Genomic DNA, 22,207 nt, shown 5'->3' on the forward strand with positions numbered 1-22,207 from the left:
AGTTTACTTCTTTATTCTGAAACTCATCCCTACCTTTCTTTGTTGCCCGAGGAAATCTATCTTTCAGTGTGGCAAACTAGCCACACTACTCTCGTTTTCTTAGACGGTGAAAATGGGAGTTTATCTCATCTTTCTTACCTTTCCTTCCCTGTGAGTAAGCAGTGGATGAAATTCTTCCCTTTGGTTCTTTTAAGTGGCAGGCAGAGGTGTTAACTGTATGCAGATAAACGTAAAGGCAGTATCGGAAGCGTCTGGCCTTGTTTCAGCTATGCATAGGGGAACTCTGGCCGCATGCTTGGTCAGCAATTTCCAGCATTGGCAGACACTGCCAAGCGTTTTCACATTCCTTCATTCACGTGAATGTCACAACCACCTAGAAAGGTACAGCAGGGAAACCGAATGAGACACAGAGAAGGCACGTTAAGGAGCTAGTAACTCTCAGAGGTTGGACTTGAACCGCGGCTGTCAACGCTTCAGTTTTTTCTCTTTCACTGCTCTCCCCGCAGCAGGACCCTGGTCCTGATGCTGAGCACCCGGAGAGGGCACACCTGCGTCCGAGCAGGCCGCGCCAGCCAATGAGGAGCCCGCATCCAGGGGGCGGGACGGGGAGGCTGCCAGTGACAGAGCCTGCCCGGAGAGAGATGCAGCTAATGAGGGCCTCGTGCTGGGGAGGGACGGCCACTCGCCCAATGAGGGGCTGTGAGCCGCGCGGCTGAAGGCGGGACGGCCAGCGGCGCTCCGGGGCGGGGCGGTGAGCCCAGCGCCAACGCGCGAGCGCCGGGTCCGCGGCGTGCTGCCCCCGTCGCCGCCCGCCATGGCCCGCGCTGCCCGGCTCCTCGCCGTGCTGGCCGCGCTCCTCGCCGCCGCCGCTACAGGCGGAGACGCCCGGCCCAGTAAAATCGGTGCGGGAAGGGCGCGATGGGGTGCGGAGCTGGGGAGGGCTGCGCGGGAAAAGGCTTCTCCGCCGGCAGCAGCTGGGTGGGGGAGGGGGAGGCAGCGGGGCGACGGAGGGGTCCTCGGGAGAGGAGCTGGGTGGAGAAGAGGCGAGGGACTGCGACTGGGCGAGGAAGGGGACCGCACTAGGCGTGGGGCTTATGCGGAGGGTGGCATGGGCATGTGTCGAGGGCCATCTGGGGCTGAAAAGCGGCTTCGGGCAGCACTGGCCGCTGATCTCGCCGAAAGATACAGAAACAGTGAGCATCTGCCATGGACCTGACTCTTTGCCAGGTGCTCCGATGACAGAGAGGACAGGATCTGGGAGATTGTCATTCACAAAGGTTTATTGAAGGGCTGGGTAGCGGGCACGGTGCCCCTAGTTCAGTTCCTGCAGGAGAAGCCTGCACAATACAGGGAAGTTAGTGCTAAGACTGTAAGTACCCTGATGCGGAGGAAGGGCACTTCACCCCACTTTTGATGGCTCTGAGAGGGCTCTGGGGTGGGGGGTGGGGGCTTCCTGGAAGTTATGTATAAGCCAGAACCTCAGGGAGAGTAGGGAACAGCTTTAGTGGAGACAGAACCCATGGTAGATCTGCTGGAGATAGATTTGTTGAGTGACAGAGTGGGGAACTTTTTAACAGCAGTCATCTTATTTGTGGAGTTTTTTGTTTTATTTATTTTTTTGCTGTTTTTCCCCCATTATTTTATTTTGAAATTTTTCAAATGTACACCAAAGTTGAAACAATTATGCAGTGATCATCTATGCACCTACCACTTGGTTTCTGCCATTCACAGACTGCTACTGTACTTGCCTTACCACCTACCTGTCACACATCCATTAATCCATCTTACATTTTAATGGGTTTCAAAATGCAAATGTCAGGACACTTTGCCAAGTACTTCATTGTGCATATCGTTGGCTAGCATTCCATATTTGTTTAGTTTTTTTCCTCTTAACAATTGTCATTTTAACTCAGCACGACTCATTGTCATGTCCCTCATGTATAAAATTTACATTGGTAGGCTGCGCTTCTGATGTGGGGGAGTATGAGTCCCTATTCCCCTCGTCCGCCCTCTACCCCACTTGGCAGGGAGGGGTGTCCCATGGGAGCACCACAAAGTAATTAGTGTCAGTGAAGTGCTAAGGGCACAAAAGCACAGCTCAGGCCACAAAGGGTTAAGACACACTGAAGCATAGCAGGAATGGGTTTGGGACTGAGAGCTTAGGGTTTTCAGAAAAAAAGGGAATCCTGAGGGCCGGAGTGGTCAGAGACCTCGTGGAGAAGGTGGATTCTGAGCCAGGCTTGGAAGGATGGGGAAGAGGCAGGCAGTATCTGGAGGTGCTGAGCACTCACTCCTCCATCTCTTGGGAATGGACCACAGAGCAGGGCATTTCCCACTGACCCCGGGGGAGGTCAAGGCCTCCTCCCAGCACTACTGTTTCTGACAATGCCACGCTTGCTGCCCGCCTCATTCCAGCTGGCCCTGCCTACCTCCCCCAGGGGTCATCTAGAGCAGGACACCTGGCACTGCCAAGCTGCCCTGTAGCTTCCTGATTGTCTTCCACCCTCTGACCGGAGCTTCTGTCTGCCCTCAGTGGTTTGGACTGTACCCACAATGAGAATGAAGAGCTACCTGTTAGCATGGCATAACCCTCACACCGCTGCAGGATCAAATCTGAACACCTCGGTGTGGCATCAGACCCTTTAAATCCCCCATAGTTCCACACACTGTCCTGCTTATGCTGTTCTCTCTGTGGAGAATATGTTTCTGCTCAACCAAGTATCCCTTCCCCTGTGAAACCTGTGTTTCCCCACCCTCGGGCAGAGCTCATTGCTCTCTCCTCGGGATTTGCTGGGACTGTGTTGTCCCGCTTAATCACACCTTGTCATTGCTGATTGTGCATGAGTTTCTGCCCACCCCCCTGGGCTCAGGAGGACAGAGGCCCTGTTTGATTCCACACATCTTACCGTAGACCAGGGAGTGGGTGTCGAGTGAGCATGGTCTGCTTCCCTCTCGCCCTTCGGCAGCTTCCGAGCTTTGTGACAGTGGTTTCTCTGGGAAGGTGGGGACTTTGGGGCTCTGTTGCAAATGGAGGGGAGGGGAGCACACGTTTAAACAAGCTTACTGGCATTCTTGAGAGTGGTTTTGTCAACTGAGAAGGAGGAAGTGGTTTGTTTTTCAAGGTACAACAAATAGTGAACTCTGCTGCCTGCCAGGATCTGGGGGCAGAACAACCTGCTCTCAGTCCTTAAAACATTTGAGCAGAGTGTGCCGGGGACCAGGCCAAGGGGGAGGAGAGTGTGATGCAGAAATATGCTGGAGGGATGCCTGACTTGTCTTAGGTGGGCCAGGCAAGCCAAGCAATGACATGGAGGCCATAGAAGTCAGCGAGGCAGTGGGTGACAGTTCATTTCTAATAAAGGGGGCAACTTAGTCAAAGGCACAGGTGTGAGAGCAAAGTCACATGCTCCACAGCAAAAAAAATCAAGGGGAAGTAGGAGTATTGCACAGGTAGGACAGAGAATGGAATAAGTAAATGGAGACCAGATGAGAAAGAACCTTGTGGCCCTGGCCAGTTGGCTCAGCGGTAGAGCGTCGGCCTGGCATGCGGGGGGCCCGGGTTTGATTCCCGGCCAGGGCACATAGGAGAAGCGCCCATTTGCTTCTCCACCCCCCCCCTTCCTCTCTGTCTCTCTCTTCCCCTCCCGCAGCCAAGGCTCCATTGGAGCAAAGATGGCCCGGGCGCTGGGGATGGCTCCTTGGCCTCTGCCCCAGGCGCTAGAGTGACTCTGGTCGCGGCAGAGCGGCGCCCCAGAGGGGCAGAGCGTCGCCCCTGGTGGGCGTGCCGGGTGGATCCCGGTCGGGCGCATGCGGGAGTCTGTCTGACTGTCTCTCCCTGTTTCCAGCTACAGAAAAATACAAAAAAAAAAAAAGAACCTTGTATTTTTGCCTGCTGAACAGGAGCTGGCAGTCTTAGGGTCCAACATCAGCCTACAGAGAACAGATCATACCAGATTTATCTCATTTTGTTTTTGGATAGGGCTACTAGACTGTTAGATGAGAGGATCAGATACATGGTAGGCAGGGTGTCCGGACAGTTCAGTAGCTTCATAGCTGCTTTGCTGTCCTGCACAGTCCTATTTAGTCTTAGTATCTAGATTAGTGTCCATCTGGACAGTGGTTCCCAGTAGCACCTCCCTTCCTTGTTCAGTTTTTGTCAGTGACTTGGCTAAGAATACAAATGGCATATGAAGCAAGTTTACAAATGACAGCAAGGCAAATACAAAAGACTGGATTAGGAGACCTCAAAGAGCTGAAACTTTGTAACAAAGAGTCCAAATTGAAATAAAGTGTCCCATATGGTAATGAGAAACCTGTCACAGGGTCTTCTCCAGTCTTGGCAAACACAGATACTGATATGATTTAAATGTCAGGTAATAGGTTGGACTAGACCAAGGCTTGTCTGACTTCTTCAGTAGAGGATTGGAGAGTAAATACTTTGCAGGCCCTATAGTATCTGTCGCAACCGCTCAACTCTGTCTCACATGCAAGCAGCCACAATGAGCTAAAGAAAGGTTTGGCTGTGTTCCAATGAGCCTATGTTTGCAAAAACAGGCATCTGTATGGATTTGGCCCTCAAGTTGTAGTTTGCCAACCCTTGAATTAAGGAGTGGTTTCTAAACACTGATCTACCTTACAGACCCTATCAGTGACCAGGTTTTCATAGTGAAATAAAAATAAGAACAGTGTAACAAGTTTTGTATCCAACTAAATTTATTCTCTTTAAATGATCCTGAATGTGTGTGTGTGTGTGTGTGTGTGTGTGTGTGTGTGTGTCAGAGACAGAGAGAGGGACAGATAGGGACAGACAGGAAGGGAGAGAGATGAGAAGCATCAATTCTTTGTTGTGACACCTTGTTCATTGATTGCTTTCTCATATGTGCCTTGACGGGGGGGAGGGGGGGCTACAGCAGACTGAGTGACTGAACCCTTGCTCGAGCCAGTGACCTTGAGTTCAAGTTGGTGAGCTTGCACTTAAGCCAGATGAGCCCGTGCTTAAGCGGTGACCTAAAGGTTTGGAACCTGGGTCCTCCTAGTCCCAGTCCAATGCTCTATCCACTGTACCACTGCCTGGTCAAGCTGATCCTCCTGAATTTTGAGGTTCCTGCTTTTTTGCTGCTAATGTGTCTTTCTTTACAAAGTGAGAGTTCCAGTAGATGGCAGTTTTCAGACTGTCCTTTGGTCTTTATTAATAGCTTTACTAAAAACTAGTCTTCAGGTTGCCTTTGTGAAATGTTATAAGCCTAGGCAAGCACCTGGGAATCACTGGCCCAGGAGGCAGTGAAGGTGTGACCTGCAATCTCACGCCCATACTCTCTCTCCTTGCCCGCCGACAGCTGTGGTTGGGGCTGGAATCGGGGGCTCTGCCGTGACCCACTTCCTCCAGCAGCATTTCGGCCCCCGGGTGCAGATCGACGTGTTCGAGAAGGGGACGGTGGGTGGCCGCTTGGCCACCATCTCGGTCAACAAGCAGCACTATGAGAGCGGGGCCGCCTCCTTCCACTCCCTGAGCCTGCACATGCAGGACTTCGTCAAGCACCTGGGTGAGTGCACCTTCCTGGGGCTCCGTCGTCCAGCCCCCTGGGCTGGCGGCAGCCGTCAGGCCCTTCCCAGGTAGCCCCGACGGTCAAGGCCAGAAGGTCATGGAGCCCAATCTCCTCATTTTACAGATGGAGCAGCTGAGACCAGAGAGGGGAAGGAAGTTGCCTGAGGTTACACAGTGAGTTAGTAGCAGAGCCGGGATTAGAACTCAGGTTTGATCCCCAGGCCAGTTTCTTTCCCTTGCAATTTGCTGCCTCTTCATAATTGTAATTGTGGTGACTTGCACATGCTGTGTGCTTGCCAGGTACCTGGCATCCTTGTAAGTGGTATGTAGACGTTACCTCTAATCCTCCCTACCAGCTCTCAAGATGAGGTTATAGCCCCTCCTGAGGAAATTGAGGCTCAGAAAAGGTATACATTTCAGCGAAGGCCATGCAGCTAATAAGTGAGGGAGTTGGGATTTGACCCCAGCAGCATCTATCAAAACCACATATACGAAAAAAAAAAACATACATACGTATACTGTTTGACACAGAAATTCCACTTCTCAAGAATGATACTTGCACATGTGCTAAGAGGCATACACACAAGGTCATTCATCCCAGCATTGTTTATCATCGCAAAGGGTTGAAAATATCCTACCTGCCCACCCACTGGGGTCTAAAAGTAAATAAATTGTTGTTTAAGTACACTCACTGACTGGTCAGCCAGATGATATCCCTACATCAAGATATATAGAACAGTCTCCAAGACACAGCCTGTCAGTAAAGTGCAGAACACTGATAGTATGGGAGGAGGATAACTCAGAGGTACATGTATGAGTAGTTGCATGAAGTATCTCTGGAAGGATGCTGAAGGAAGGTCCTGGTGACTCGGACAGGAACGGGAAGGAAAGAAACACCTGTGACTTGGAGCAGGCCCTATAACCTCTAAGCCTCAGTTTCCATATCTTTGACACCTGTCCTGCCTCCTCCAAGCCCATGAGAGGACGGAGTGGCTACACAAGCCCTTGTGCTCTGTAAGCTGTAGGGTGGGTGGTCACAAGGAGCTGTGATTCTTACTATGTAGTAGTCTTGATGCCCAGGCTCACCTCCCAGAGCTTTCCCCCCTGACATTCTGGGATGACATCTGAATTTCACTCCTGGCTGAGTGGATCCCTTCTGAAAGAAGAAAAAAAAAAGTAAAATGGTACATTATTTTAATTTCCATCTCTTTATTGACTAGCCGGGACCAACACTCCCCTGGTGCATTTGCTCATTTGCTGTTTTAAACAAGCTGCACAGACGAGCCAGCCACAATGTTTGTATTCCCTTGAAAGGAGCCGGTCCATTTGCAGCCCTCAGGAGGGCCCAGATTTCAGCATCAGGCACTGCTGGCTCTCCTAGGGGCTGGCGGGGGGCTCTGAAGGGGACCTGAGGGACTCCTGCCTGTCTCCTCAGGGCTGAAGCACCGGCGAGAGGTGGCGGGCAGGAGCGCCATCTTCGGCGGGGAGAGCTTCGTGCTGGAGGAAACTGACTGGTACCTGCTGAACCTCTTCCGCCTCTGGTGGCACTACGGCATCAGCTTCCTGCGGCTGCAGATGTGGGTGGAGGAGGTCATGGAGAAGTTCATGAGGTAGGGCTGGGCGGGGCTGCGGAGCTTCCAGTGGGAGAGGAACAGGGGCCAGGGGTGGGGCTGGCCGGACTGCAGATTGTCAAAAAGAAGAAGGGGCTTGCTGGGTGTGAGAACCCAGCACCCACCAGTCCGGGTCCTGGGCCAGCCCCCAGCATGAGGAACGGACTGAGCTGGTACAGACATGGTCAGTGGTACTGTCGTGGTAGCGTCTCTGCTAAACTAAGCCTGGGGTGTAGACTCGGGCACCTGAAACGGCTGACCTGGGATACGCCGCGGCCGGTGGGAGAAAGGGTAGGGAGTGGGGAGCCCTAAAGAGCAAGGCCCCATCAGAAGGGGCAGCCAGCGCCCTGCCAGAGCCAACTGTGGCTGTGTGGGAATGCCAGCCTCACGTGGCTGGATCTTCCACTTTCTTCAGAAGGAGCTGGAAATCTCGAGCGACATGTGAAATCTCCCAGTTCTTCCGTGTATGCCACCCATTCATCTTACTAGCCAAATGCAATGCATCTGTCGGCCGTATGCAGCCTGTGGGCTGACCCCTGACACACCCTGCTATTCCCCAGTCTTCCCATCTAGAACAAACACCTTTCTCTGCCTCTCTCCCCCTTGGGTCCCAGCCCCGTCGCCATCACTCCCAGATAACGAGGACAGGTGGTCACTGTCCACTTCTCACGATGCACTCGCTTGGCAAGCGGGTGCTCCAGCTCTCCTTTAGAGCCCCTGCAGGTTCTCCCTGCTTCCTGGCCCAGAGGCAGAGGCTTCGTGTCAGGCACTCGGGCATGGCCCCACGCCCCCTTCCCGGTCGCTGGCACGTCCGCACTCTTTCCACTTCCACGGCTACGCTTTTGTGGCCCTTCCTCCGTATATTCTCCAGGTTCCGTCCTTACCCCGTTCTTCTTTTTCTCCCTTGTCAGTTGTATCCACGCGTACAATGCTGAGTTCTCCCTTTTATGGGAGATGCTTGTCAGCCCGTTTTCCCTGAAGTGCCAGACCCACGTTTCTCCCTGCTTTCTGGACACCTCCATCTGGGTGTCCCGTTGATTACTAGACTCAACATGTCTGCACAGAGGCCCAGGCAGAGGCAGCATTTCAAAGGCCAGCCCATCTGGAATCCATCAGCATGTGCTGCCTGTGATTGGGGGAGTGGTGGAGGGAGGGATGCGACGTGAGCTCGGGGAGTAGGTGGGAGCCCTGTTAAATCGAGCTAGGGCAGAGGACAGGCTGGGCTGGCTGAGAGGGTGACAACATTGGCATGGGGCAGCTGCCATCGGGCCTCGTGTGGTCCTGGAAGCTGCTAGGGCGCAGGTGTCGGTGAGGCTGTAGCCTCCTGCCTGGCACTCCTAGTGGGGTGAGAAGAGGACTGTGCCCGCAGGCTGGGGGTGGCTCAGAGAGCTTTTACAACTGTCATTCAGCAGAGTCACAACATGAAGCCAGGTCACGTAGGATTCTGGGGTATTTGCCTTCTGTCTGCACTGTCCCTCTAGATGGGACAGGCCCACCACAGCCAGTGAACAGGCTGAGGGGAATGTAGCCAGCCTCCCCTCTTGACCCGTATGTGGAGAGGAGAGTGGGTCCCTGCTGGGCCTCCCAGGTGCAGTGACCCGGTGGCGGGTGGTCAGCCCAAAGGCCTTTCTGCACAAGGGCTGCAGCTCGGCCTGTCTCCCAGGATCTATAAGTACCAGGCCCACGGTTATGCCTTCTCGGGCGTGGAGGAGCTGCTCTACTCGCTGGGGGAGTCCAGCTTCATCAACATGACCCAGCGCTCTGTGGCCGAGTCCCTGCTCCAGGTGGGCGTCACCCAGCGCTTTATCGACGACATCGTCTCCGCCGTCCTGCGGGCCAGCTACGGCCAGTCAGCAGCGATGCCTGCCTTTGCTGGTGAGCCTGCGGCCCTCAGCCTGCGCGCCTGCCCTTCCCGGTCCCACAGTGCCCGGCGTGGGCTGGGCTCCCCCTAATAACCTCACCTCGACCTGTCTCAGCACAGTGCTGAGCACTCCGTTGCCCGACCCTGTTTGATTCTGACTTCAGTCCTCTGAGCTGGCAGGAGATGGTATTTACCCCACTCCACAGATGGCAAGAGTGAGGCTCAGATCTCAGGCCCAGTGTGTTTCTACCTTTCCTGACTAGGTTAGTTTCAAGAACTGCCCCTTGGGGGGCCTCAGGGCCCAGGGTATTCATCTGGTGACCCATCTAATCTTCCCAGCTCATGGCTGGGGCCAGTGGCCATGTGTACAACCTACTGTCCTCCAGCATAAGCCACAAGAGGGGTCACAACTAAATCTGCCTGGGAGATCCATTGAGTGACCATTCTGGGCCTTGGAAAATATGGTAGGATTTTGCTGGGGCGATGGGAAGATGGAGGCAATTAAGGTCAAGGAAGTGCAAGGGCATTCGCTGGCTTCTCCTCCCAGCCCCAGAACACGGAAGGGCCTGGGCCCCTTAGCCCTCCTCTCAGGCTCCCCTGGTGAGCTCAGCTTGTCCCAAGGTGTTAAAATCCACCCACCTATCTCCCAAACATGCCCTCCAGCCCAGACCTGTCTCCAGTACTGCAGTCTCATGGGGCAGCTGCCGCCCCTCTGTCTCCACTGGGAGGCCGGATGGGCACCTGGAACTCAGCATGTCCAAACCCGAGCTGACCTGTCCCCGTGAGCCTGCCCCTCCCTACTTGGTTGGTAGTAACTCGACAGTTGCTCTGGCCAAAACCTTGACTCATTGCTTTCTCTCATTTCCTCACATGGCATGTCAAGAAGTCTCACCTGCTTTACGTCCACATATATCCACAGTCCGACAGTTTCCCACCACTGCTGCCTCCCTGGTCTAAGCCACTGGCGTCCCTCACCGGGACCACTGCGTCTCCCACCAGGCCCGCTGGCAGCCCCTCCCTGCCCCTGCAGGCTGTCTCAGCACATCTGCTGGATGATCCTTTTAAAACAAAAGGCAGATCAGGTCAGGCTGCACTTGAAACTCCATAAGTGAGCCCCAGTACTTTCAGTGGTCCTGCATGGTCAGGCTCCACCACCTCCAGTATTCCAAGTGTGTTCCTACCTTAGGGCTTTTGTGTGGCCTTCCTCTGCCTGGAACATTCTTTCCTGACACACAGTCATGATAAACTCTTTCCCCCCATCATGTCTTTGTGAAGGTGGTACCTTTTCACTGAAGCTCCCCACCTCTAAGTTTTAGGTTGCACCCTGCCCCCACTCTTGCTCTCGGTAGTCCCAGTTCTCCTGCCCTGCAGGCATCATCTTCTAGCGGACTATTAAATGTACTTATTTTATCACCCACTAGAATTGATGCTTTCTGAGGGCAGGAGTTTCTGTCTCCCTATTTACTGATGTATCCCTAACACTTAGAACAGTGCCTGGACCATCGTAGGCACTCAGTCCACTTTTTGTTGTATAAATGAATGCGAAGGTTTATAATTAACAAGCATCTCCCATGTGCCCAGGATACTGTTCCTCTGGCTATTGGAACCGGCTTGCTCCGTCCCAGCTGCCAAGTGTCCACTCGTGGAGCTTCTTTGTTCACGCCTTAGTGTTTTGTGTGTATCCTTCAAGATATAATTCACATGCCCACAATTTACCCATTTAAAGTGTGCAGTTGAGTGATTTCAAGTATGTTCACAGTTGTGCATTCATCACCACAATTTAGAGCATTTCCATTGCCCCCAGAGAAACCTCCGAGCTGTAGCTTTGCCATCACCTCCCTTGTACCCCCGGCTCTCCAGCCCTGGGCAACCACGAGTCTGCTCCGTGTTTCTGTGGATTTGCCTGTTCTGGATATTCTGTATAATAGAATCATGCAATCTGTGTTCTTTTGTTGCCGGCTCTTGCGTTGAGCATAGTATTTTCACTCCATAGCCTTGTAAATCTGTTGTATTTATTTAAATGTGTCTTGTCTCTTTATGCCCATGGCTGGGAGGAAACTTGGCCTGGGAGGGAGGCCCAGGTAGGGTGGTGGTGGATTCTTCAGCCCCACTGCCCACTGAGCCTGAGAACCCACAGACCACGTTTCCCCTTTGCCCAGGAGCCATGGCACTCGCCGGGGCCCAGGGCATCCTGTGGTCCGTGGAGGGAGGCAACAAGCTGGTTTGTTCTGGGCTGCTGAAACTCACCAAGGCCAATGTGATCCATGCCAGAGTGACCTCTGTGACCCTGCAGCATACAGGTGAGTGGACAGCAGGGGGTGTGGCTACTCTGTTCCTAGACAGTGGACACTTAGACCTCTCTGTCTGTGATGTACCTGGGAGGAGTCCAGAAAACCAGTGGGAAGCCCTAGCACTGCCGAGTGACACCAGAGGGCACTGTTGTCCCAATCCAAATGTCAGCCAGAAATAGATTTGCTTTAATCTAGCTCTGTTCATTTGACCACCAAGTACTTTGAGCCACAGTCCGCAACAGAAGCAGAGCCAGAGCGTGCGTCTCCTGACTCCCAGTCCAGTGCTCACCCTGCAGCCATGCTGGCATAGAAACACAAGGACCCACCATCTGCACCCAGGGTCATGTGCCCTCCATGCTGGGCCCTGCCCGGATGAGAGATCAGTGGATAGAAGCCAAGAAATAAATTGACCTTGTGTGCTCTCCTCTCTCTCCTTCCAGAAGGGAAACCCTTGTACCTGGTAGAGTATGAGAACGAGGTGGGCACTGGCTTCGACTTCTATGACATAGTGGTTATTGCCACCCCCCTGCACCAGGACAACAGCAGCACCGTCGCCTTTGAAGGCTTCGACCCACCCATCGATGTCATCCAGGACTCTTTCCAGCCCACCGTTGTCTCCCTGGTCCACGGCTACCTCAATTCTTCCTACTTCGGTTTCCCCGACCCGAAGCTTTTCCCCTTCGCCAACATCCTGACCACCGATTTCCCCACCTTCTTCTGTGCCCTGGACAATATCTGTCCCGTCAACATTTCAACCAGCTTCCGGCGGAAACAGCCTCAGGAGGCAGCTGTTTGGCGAGTCCAGTCGCCCAAGCCCCTCCATCGGTCCCAGCTGAAGACCCTCTTCCGCTCCTATTACTCAGTGCAGACAGCCGAGTGGCAGGCCCACCCCGTCCACAGCTCCCACACCACCCTCCCTCGGTTTGCACTCCACGACCAGCTCTTCCACCTCAATGCCCTGGAGTGGGCAGCCAGCTCCGTGGAGGTCATGGCTGTCGCAGCCAAGAACGTGGCCCTGCTGGCTTATAACCGCTGGTACCAGGACCTGGACAAAATTGACCAAAAGGACTTGATGCACAAGGTGAAGACTGAACTGTGAGGGCTCCAGGGGGAGCCTGGGAACACCCATCCCCTGCCGAAGGTGGACCGCCCCCACAGCGGCCAAGGCTGCGCATGCCCGCCCGCCAAACCTGTTTTCACCCGAGTGTCCTCTCTCCAGTGCAGGCCCAGGTGGCCTGCTCTCTGCCTCTCTATCTTAGGGATTCTCGGAGTGGTTGTTCCTTTTTCAGGGAGAGAGTAGGAGAAGGGAGGGAAGTTCAAACCAGTGTATTTTATTTATTTTTTTAATAGAAGAAATTAAAATCCATCTTCTCCAGCTGCTTCTGACTTGGTTTTCTAGCTAGGAGACAGGGATGACGGTGGAAGGGAGTCAGAGACAGAGGAAGCTGAGTCTGGTTTCTTTATTGTTTTCCACTGACTACTCCCAAAACGTTCCTGTGGCGACACCAACAATGAAACACGTAACCAGATGGTTACAAATAAAGTAGGAGAAATCAGAAAACAGAAGACATGATAATAGTTCCTTTTTACTGAGGGCTTGTTATATGGGAGATATGTAAGAACTTGTTAGACACCATCCAAGCCTCTCAGCAACACCCCATGTTGGGGGAGATGACAATGGTGGGACCCAAGGAAGGCATGGCTACCCGAGACGGGCTGTCAGTATAGCTCTGAGCTTCCTGGCAACCAATGGAAAACAGGAAACACACCAGGTCCTTGGAGAGGAAAACTCCCTTGGCACCTAGAGGGACTGACCGTTCCGTCCATTATGCTGATTGAGTGTAACAATGATCTGTCTGACAAGGAGACAGGTCCCCAGATGGTGGAGGGCAGTCATACTGGACACCCAAACATGGACTGCAACAGAGTAAAGAAAGAAAAAGTTAAAAAAAAAAAAAAAAGCCTGACCCGTGGTGACGCAGTGGATACAGCATCAACCTGGAACACCAGGGTCGCTGGTTCAAAACCCCGGGCTTGCCCAGTCAAGGCACATATAAGAAGCAACTGCAATGGGTCAGTGCTTCCCGTTCCTTCCCCTGCCCCTTTCTCCTCTCCCTAAGATCAATAAAAAAAATTTTTTTAAGCAAATTAAAAATAAAGTGTGAGAAACATGTCCTTGGTTATTATGGGAATTATGAAGGTGACACATTGGTAAGAATGCTTTTGGTTGACTTAGTAGAAAACCACACTCAGACTAGCTTAAGCCATAAAAGAGTTTTATTGGTTATCCTAGCAGTCCAGGCTCAGGGCGCTGTGCAGTGCCAGCGCCATCACTTCTCATGGCCAAGGATGGCTGCCAACGATTCCCAGGGCAAGAGGGTCTTCTCCCATAACCCCTGAGCCAAAGTCTAGGCTCTGGGCCAGTTGGGCCCCTGCTGAATCAATTCCGGTGGCCAAGTGAATGTCACATGGTAATTGTCTTAGAAGAGTCAGGCCCCACCCTTGGACCTGAGGTGGTCTCATCCAAACTACAAGGAGTAGAAAGGGTGTTGGAGAGAAGCACAATGTCAACCGCAGGTAGGATGGGGCTGTGCCCTCTCCTCCTTGCAAGTCTGGTGAAATTAATGTGTAATGGCATCTTTTCATAGTTTGTATTTAAAATAAAGATGCCCTGGCCTGACCAGGCGGTGGCGCAGTGGATAGAGGTCAGACTGGGATGCGGAGGACCCAGGTTCGAGGTCCCGAGGTCGCCAGCTTGAGCGCGGGCTCATCTGGTTTGAGCAAAAGCTCACCAGCTTGGACCCAAGGTCGCTGGCTCGAGCAAGGGGTTACTCAGTCTGCTGAAGGCCCGCGGTCAAGGCACATATGAGAAAGCAATCAATGAACAACTAAGGTGTCGCAATGTGCAATGAAAAACTAATGATTGATGCTTCTCATCTTTCCGGGGGAAAAAAAAAAAAAAGATGCCCTGGACCATCGTGGTGTAACTGGTGTTCACTGGTATTGGGCCGGAGGACCAAGACCAACACCACACTTGTCCCTTATAACCACCTCACTCTTGCATCCCTAAGAATGGGCACAGAAGAGGCAAACAGGGCAGTTATAATTCAATCCCTGAAGCTGTCACTTTGGCTCCATGCCCCAGCCTGACTGCCCTGGAGCTGGCTGCTTCGGAAACTTCTTTTGTCTGGGTAAGCAGGCCTGAACAGCTCAGAACCAAACCGGGCCAAAATGCCCACGCTTCCTGCTGCCCCAAGCCCAACCTAAGAGCTGGATCTCATCATCTCCCATCTACAAGGGAAGGGCAAGATTCCTGAGGGCAGTGGAAGGGAGCATGAGAACCAGCAGGAAGGCTTAGTCCCCAGGCCCACCCTAGCCTTCAAGCCAGGACAGAAGACCCCAAGGACCCATAGCCCTATGGGAGAGAGAGAGAGCATTTGCAAAGACAGAGAGAGCCCTACTCATCTGCCAAACAAAACAGCAAAGAGGCCACACATGCTCAGTAGTCCTGAGGGCAGTGTAGTACACGTTTAGAACTCCTCTAAGGAACTACACCCCTAGAGCAGGTGACTCAAGCAAGATTTCAGCTCCCTGGAGGGAGGGGGGCTGTGGAGGGCAGGGTCGGGGGTGGGGAGGGAGAAAAGTCTTGCTCCTGACCCACCTTTGAAGGAGCAACAGAGGGAGCTAGGGGCAGACCTTGGCTCCCCTTGAGGCCTCTGCGCGTGAATGTGTGTCCTCATTCGTTCACCAAGCCCTGGTGCTGGGGAAGCTACACTGAGGCTGGCGGATGAGGCCCCTGTCCTCACAGAGCAGAGTGGGAAGCATGAGACATTTCAACTCAGACCAAAGGAGATTAGGAGCAAAGGACAGACCCAATTCTTCAAAGGTCCTGAGCCCCCTGCCGCTGCCTTTAAACCAGGGTTGGGAAGGGCCAGCTGCCAGCCAGGGCTCAGGAGACCAAACCCCTGAGTCCTAGAATGACAAAACTGCAAGTGACCCCGGAGAGCCCTAAATCTCCCATCTGCTTATTTCACAGGTGAGAAAACTGAAGCCCGGAAAGAGGAAAAGGCAACAGCCATATAAAACTAATTGACGAGTGTTTGTTAAGGATCTCTGTGTGTCTGATGCTCTGATAGAAGTACCACCAAGTGAGGAGTTCCCCCACCCAGTCCCTCTGCCCCAGGGCACCCGAGGGCTCCTCCCAGGTTAGAGCAACCCTCCTGCTATTTCAATCTTCCCAAGTCCTCACCCCACAAAACAGCCTTGGAGGCCATGGGTCCCTTGTGTGCAGCTGTGAGTCTTAAGGCCTGAAAAGCAAGCTGTGGGGGCCTCAGAGACAAGCAACCCCCCAGGGAAGAGGCATGGCTGCTGAAGGCACTGGCTTGGGCTGGCACAAAAAAATCTATTTTCCATGTGTCTGGAGCCAAGACCAAGTGTCCTGTGGTAATTTTAACCAGTATCCACTCTAGAACAATACCAAAAAAGGTAAGTTACTTACCACCCCAGACAGACACATACCTAACCAGTGCCCTCTCATGAATTATAGAGCCTTCATACGTTCAGAGCTAAAGCTGCTTTAAGCACTGAGGTGAGAGCAGCCAAGTATTTCTATACTGGCGGATGGTCCCCTCATTGAAGTTAACTCTAGAGTGCCAGCTATTCTTACCCTCAGAAAACAGCCTGAGCCCCTCAGCTGTCCTGGGGAAGGGAAGGTATTTTTAGACCTAAGAGCAGCTGATTTAGGATTTGTTGCAGGGGCTAGGAGGGCAAGGGGAGGATTGAATTGCAAGGGGCTGATGGCGGGGGGGATTAGCATCTTAGGGGGCAGAAGTCAGCAGGAGCTTTCAGACAAGTCAGTTCACACTGCGTTTTTGCTCAGCAAACTGTCTTGATATAAGCCAGTGTGGTCCCCAGACCAGCAGCAGCAGGAAATACTGCGTTAGCAATGGGGTCTCAGCCCCCACCTCGAACCTACTGAATCAGAACCAGCAACCTGTGTTCTAACAAGCTCTCGGAGGGAGGGGGTTGGACTCTGATGCTAGCTAAAGTCTGAGAACCACTGATATCAGCAATCCGTCTAACCAGATCCCCTTGTGGATAAGGCCGGATGAAGAATGAGCTATGTTGTGGATGAAGAATGAGCTATGTTGATGCTTCTCAACTCTTGAGTGTTTGTTCAAAGCCAGATATCCCCATCCCTGAAAAAATTGCATTCCCACGTGAAAATTTCAGGGGCTCACTGGCCCAGGTTAAAAAAAACAACCCTGCTCTTTGGCTACTGGAGGCTCTTCTCTGGGTCGAAGGCTGACCTGCAGAGAATCTGCGTTGAAAGAGACCTTATTCCACCCAGAGCAGGAATCTGCTCCACAATATTCTCGAGAGGCTCAGCCTTAGCTGGACCCTTCCAGAGACAATGAGCTCACTACTTCCAAAGAAATTGTTTGCAATGGTCCTGGATTTAATTGAGGAGAGTTAACGCCTTGTCACTCCTTCACAAATTAATGCCAACCAAGCTCCAATAACAAGGCTAAAATAAGGGTTATGAACCCAAATTAAAGGAAGTTTGTGACTGTCCTAAATGATAGAAATAAATGCAGCATTTAAAAAAAAAAATAACTTCTTTCAGTGTTGTAGAACTCTGAGTGATGGAAAATCCTTCTTTATGTTGATCTGAAATTTATTTCCCAGGAATCTCCTACCCCCACCGCGGTTTTGGCTTCTGAGCCAAAAGGAGCAAACCCGTCTTACTCTAGAAAGACAGCCTTTACTTTTCATCGGCCTTGCCAGGCATAGGAGTGCAGGGAAGGTGGTCTCCGGCTGCCTGCGGGCTCTGGGCCTGGGCGGTTCAGAAGATGCAGGTGCAGCCCACAGCGATGGTCTCCATGACCGCGCGCTGGCGGCAGGGTCCGGTTCGTGGCGGCAGCGGGCAGAGGCGGCGGCGCACGGGCACCTGGCTGAACACGGGCACACTCACCATGCTGCGGTCCTCCTGCATGGTGAAGGGGTTCACACAGCCCAGACACAGGCACCGCGCCTCTGGCAGGTCTGCAGGGATGCGGCTGGGGTCGTGGTTGATGCTGCAGGAAGGCAGGAGAGAACGCATGGCTGCTGCTGTGGTGTTAGGAGTCCGGGGCTGGGAGCAAATCAGCCCCTGCTTTTCCTAACCTCGGGTTCTCATTCCCACAGCAAGACTGTGCTATGCCATGGGAAAAGGAGTCATCAACTCCGTGTTCCAGGTGGGAAAAGAAATCTTGGAAGTTAAGTCAGGTGCCTCAAGGTTATCCAGGTTCAAGGTCACCAGTCAGTCACCCACTTTTCTTCTATCATCCAGCAAGATCCCTATCCTAATACTATATATATGGTGCTGTGGGGTCGCAAAGAGGCTAAGGACCCTCTGTCTCCCCCACCCCTCCCCATTGTTTATAGTCTTGAGAAACTCAATCCACGGAAAGTAATCCATGAGAACATTTATTCCTTATTCTCACTGGAAGAGGAGTCAGGCAGCCTGAAGTCTACTCAGACTTAGTTTCTGTTCATGCAACAAATATTCCTCACACACCACAACGTGAGTGAGCCTGTCCTGGACATTAGGTGTTCACTGTTGGAAAACACAAAGGAGTTATCTCCTGCAGCTGAGGGTATAGGAACTTGATTTGTAACCTTGCCTCAGTTTCCTCATCTGCTAACTGTGGAGCATGAACTTGACTTGTGGACCTGTACCTAGCAACTGTTAGAAATGCAGAATCTCTTGCCCTGGCTGGGTTGCTCAGTGGTTAAAGCATTATCCCAGTCCACTGAGGTTGTGGGTTGATCCCCTGTCAGGGCACATATGAAAAGCAATCGATTAGTGCACAACTAAATGGAACAACTAAGTGGAGCGAGTGATGCTTCTTTCTCTCTTTTTCTGTCTCTCTTCCTCTCTCTCTTTCTTGAAAATCAACGGAAAAAATTAAATATATATGTATCTTTTTAAAGTAAAAGAAATGCAGAATCTCATCTTCCCTGCCCCCTGACTTCTTGAATCAGAACCTGCATTTCTATAACATCCCCAAGAAAGTGAAGGGCACAGTACAGTGAGAAGCCCCGCTCTGGAAGATCTTTACGGACCCTTCCAGTTGTCATATTCCAGATGTGGTAGCCACTAGCCACATGTGGCTATTTAATCAAAGTTAGCTCCCCAGTCACACTAGCCACGCCTCAGGTACTCAACAGCCGCATGAGGCTAGCTGGCCTTTATTTTACATCATCACAGGAAGTTCTATTGGACATGAAGTTCTGGAGTCTCAGGACATCAGTTGTGTGGCCTGTGTTTGTAAGTGAGGACCCTTCAGGGTTTGTCTATTTATTCATTATTCATTCAACACATATACATGAGACCCCTTCTGTGTACCAGGTGCTGTGCTAAGACGTGGAGTTACAACTGAGGTGAGACACCACCCCTGTCATCTGAGGCAGCTGGTCGTGATTCCCAAACCCAGCTGTGCATCCTAATTCTGTGCAGATGTGTAAAATCCCACTTTATGGGCCTCGGCCCTGGAAGTTCTGTTTGGATGGAGCAGGAGAATCCGTAGGTGATTCTCACACAGGCGTTGGGAAGGTCCTAGTCTAGCGTGAGACAGATATGGACACAGTTGACTCAAGACCACCTGGAAACGCTGTAACTGAGAGGTGTATACAAGACACCCCGAACTAGAGGAAATGACATGCAGGGAAGGTCTTACAGGCACTTCAGCAGGGACTTGGAGAACAATAATGGCAGTACTCTGCATGGATATCTCATTTAATAATAAATCTATGAAGTGGGTACTACTATCGCCTCCATTTACACTTGAGGAAACTGAGGCTCAGAGAGGCTAAGCAACTCACCCAAAGCCAAACCGCAAGTAAGAAGCAGAGCCAGGATCCCATCCCAGGCATTCAGGTTTCTGCATCTAAGGTCTTAACTGTTACAAGGACAGGGACAGTGGGCCAGGTCTTCCCCCTTCCCCCTGGAACCCTCAACACGCAGTGCAGCTTGCCCACAGCTGCCCAGCCTGGCCTACCTGTAGCCCCATGGCGACAGGCTTCTTTTGTTGGACAGCCACAGCTGCAGGTTGACCTCACACTTCCTCCTCACTGGCTCGGAGCTGTTCCTCAGCTGGGCCACCATCTCCCCGAGGTTTCTCTCATATTCCTCCATGCGAGCGTATGGCTTCACCCGTGACACCAGGTCCAGCGGCACCTGATGAGGCCCAGGGATCATGGTCCCAGGCCGCCCTTGCCCCTTCCTCTTGCTTTTGGCGTTCCTGGGCTGGCCCAGCCCCAAGAAGATGGAGATGGTGAGAAGAAACAGCTAAAGAGGAAAGCCACAGGTCAAAGGTGAAAGAGCCAGGACTATCTCTGGACCAAAGGCCCCAGAGAGGAGAGGGAGAAGAGGAAAGGTCTTATGGGGGTGACTCTTACCCGCCATGCCCTGTCCTGGTCTGGCCAGCCCACCACACGTGTGTACCAATGCTTTTATGTACCACACTCATCCCTAAGTCCTGTCTGTTGCACCTTTTTAAAGTCTCCCCACCCGTTTGGATTGATGGAAAGGTGTTTCGGGGCCACAGATGGATCTTTTCTAAATGCTATTCCTTGTAAATAAAGCACTTCCTTAGGGATGGATCTTGGGCTCTCAACACCACAGGCCTCTTGTACGACTACAGTCTTACAGTCTGATGTGTGATTCTTTTCTATGTCCGTCCCCCACTAAGCACAGACTCCGTGAGGGCAGGCATTGTGTCAGTTTCCACACGTGGCCTTGTCCCCCCGTGTCTGCATGAATCAATGGCTGTCTCCACCCCTGCCTTTGGTAGCTCTCAGTCTGAGAGACAGAACAGATGGTGAACAGGAAAACAAACACCTCCATCTCACCAGAGACAAGCAGGATGGTGGGACTATGCAGGGCCACCCATGTGAACTTAGGGGTCCTGCAAAGCCTTTCTGGGGTGTAGGCATGTCGGATGATGTTTGAAGGATCAGAGGGAGGCAGCTGCGAAACTGTGAGAGGAGGTTTGAGTTGGTCAAACAGGGAGGCGAGGGTCGAGTGTGTGGGGAGAGGGGCGTGAGAGGAAGTTGGGGTGACGGGCAGGTGGAGGTCAAGGGTCTCTCTTGGATCCTGTGACACCTGTGCTCCCCTTGTCCACTCCCTAACCCTCCACTGCCCCACCCCCGTCCTCTCCCCACCCCCACTCGTGTCCACCCTCACCCACTGCCACCACTTCTGCCCTCAGAACCAGGAGGGTCGGCAAAGCCTCCGGCTCACATAGGAGAGGCCCCAGGTGGCCAGCGGAACCCAGACCTCTCAGAGAGCTGGGGGGAGAAGGGCCAGGGCTGGCCAGGTGGGAGGAGCCTCCAGGCGGAGTTTCCTCTCACTGAACCTACGCAGGCTCCTACCTGCCTGTGTCCCTCACCCCACGGTCTGCATGACCTGAGCCTGGCTTCTCCAGGCTACCCAGCAAGTCTTGACCTTTGGAAACAAGCTTCGGCATAGTCCCTGTTGGCAGAGTCATTTCCTGGAGCAAAATCCCTGACAGAGATTCGAGCCACTAAATTCTTCCTGTTTAGTCCTAGATTCCGGTGCAGAAAAATGTCTCCCTAACAATAGGCTGTCTCATCTCATCTGAGCCTCTCACTTGGTGTACTGAAACTCTGGTTCTTCATTTGGAGAGACCCAGAATAGAAGTCCCCCGTCCCTCACGTTGCAGATGGGAAACAGAGACAGAACGACTCGTCCAAGGTCACACAGCCTGGCTCTCAGGATCCAGGACTCTAAGGGAAAAAACCCTGATAACTGAGTTTGCCAGGATCTCCCCAGATGCCTTTGACCTGAAAGGTTCTCTCTCAGCTTCAGTGTGGATGGGCAGGGCCCAGTTCAGGAGCCTGAGCTACTGGCCATGGCTGCAGGCTGTGAGACCAGTCTGTTCCTCTCTAGTCCTGGGGGAGAGGACTCTGCAGAGTCCAAGCCAAACAGAGGCAGACATTAATCAATAGGAAAGAAGTACCGAACCAGCCAGGGCCCTAAGAAGGGGTGAGGGCAGGGTGGGGAAGCGCCACGTACCAGGTTGCACAGCCAGTCCATCCCGACGAGCCAGGAGGTCGGCCTGCAGCTGCCGCCCGCCCGGAACCCCAGATGCCTCCACCAAGAGAATGGCAGCAACAGGATGGAGCGAAGCAATTATAGCTCATCAGGGGGCTGCTGGGGGTGGGTGGGCTCGTCATCGGCTGGGAGCCTTGGGCCCCCAGCTGGTTGGACCTGGCGCAGGGGCAGGCGGTGAGGGGCGTGGGGGCAGGCCAGGAACCGGCCGAGGTGCCCAGGGGCTGTTGACTGAGGGACAATGCCCTGTGTGTCTGGCGGGGCTCTGGCGGGTGGCACCTCCGCCTGTGGCCTGCGGCCGGCCAGCCGGCCAGCACCCACAGGGCCAGCTAAGACAATCAGCTTCGTTTGCTTTGGGGATGGCAAGGGGCTGAGGGCAGAGGAGGGACAGGCTGTCCGTTGGTCAGGAGAGCAAATGTTCCCAGAGTGTGCTGGCCAGGAGCAGGACACAGGCCCATCTCCCAGGGAAGCAGACTCGCGCACTCTGGCCTCATCCAGTGTCAGGTGAGCCCAGCAGCCCTTGATGTCCAGAGTTCCAACTCCTTAGTTTACAGGCAGGGAAACTGAGGCTGGAGCAGGGAGGGACTTGTCCAGGATTATACAGTGCACTACAGACGACAGAGCTGGGGCTCAGACCTGGTCCTGTGCGGGCCTCTATCTACCAGCCCAGGATGTTTTTCTTGGGATATTTTCTGTGCAATTCCGGCCTGCTGGGAACATGTTTCTGGATCTCTGTTCTCACACTGGCCAAGTCTCAGATTCATGAGGGCTTCCTGGCAAGTT

At 53.0% G+C, this 22,207-nt stretch overlaps 2 protein-coding genes across 2 annotated transcripts; one reads left to right on the plus strand and one right to left on the minus strand.

Moving 5' to 3' along the window:
• Positions 1-762: 762 nt before the first annotated feature.
• On the plus strand, positions 763-12,682 carry PCYOX1L (prenylcysteine oxidase 1 like). The gene is made up of 6 exons (XM_066344425.1): positions 763-902; positions 5,337-5,543; positions 6,981-7,155; positions 8,819-9,030; positions 11,176-11,316; positions 11,748-12,682. Exons 1-6 carry the CDS (start codon positions 815-817, stop codon positions 12,404-12,406), a joined length of 1,482 nt encoding a protein of 493 aa, XP_066200522.1. The 5' UTR covers positions 763-814; the 3' UTR covers positions 12,407-12,682.
• A 4,399-nt stretch (positions 12,683-17,081) lies between these two features.
• On the minus strand, positions 17,082-21,409 carry IL17B (interleukin 17B). Its single transcript, XM_066343524.1, has 3 exons — positions 21,389-21,409; positions 19,350-19,639; positions 17,082-17,384 (listed from the first exon to the last, which is right to left on the minus strand). Exons 1-3 carry the CDS (start codon positions 21,407-21,409, stop codon positions 17,153-17,155), a joined length of 543 nt encoding a protein of 180 aa, XP_066199621.1. The 3' UTR covers positions 17,082-17,152.
• Positions 21,410-22,207: the final 798 nt, after the last annotated feature.

The sequence above is a fragment of the Saccopteryx leptura genome, chromosome 6 (genome assembly GCF_036850995.1).
Source record: "Saccopteryx leptura isolate mSacLep1 chromosome 6, mSacLep1_pri_phased_curated, whole genome shotgun sequence".
Taxonomy (NCBI): Eukaryota; Metazoa; Chordata; class Mammalia; order Chiroptera; family Emballonuridae; genus Saccopteryx; species Saccopteryx leptura.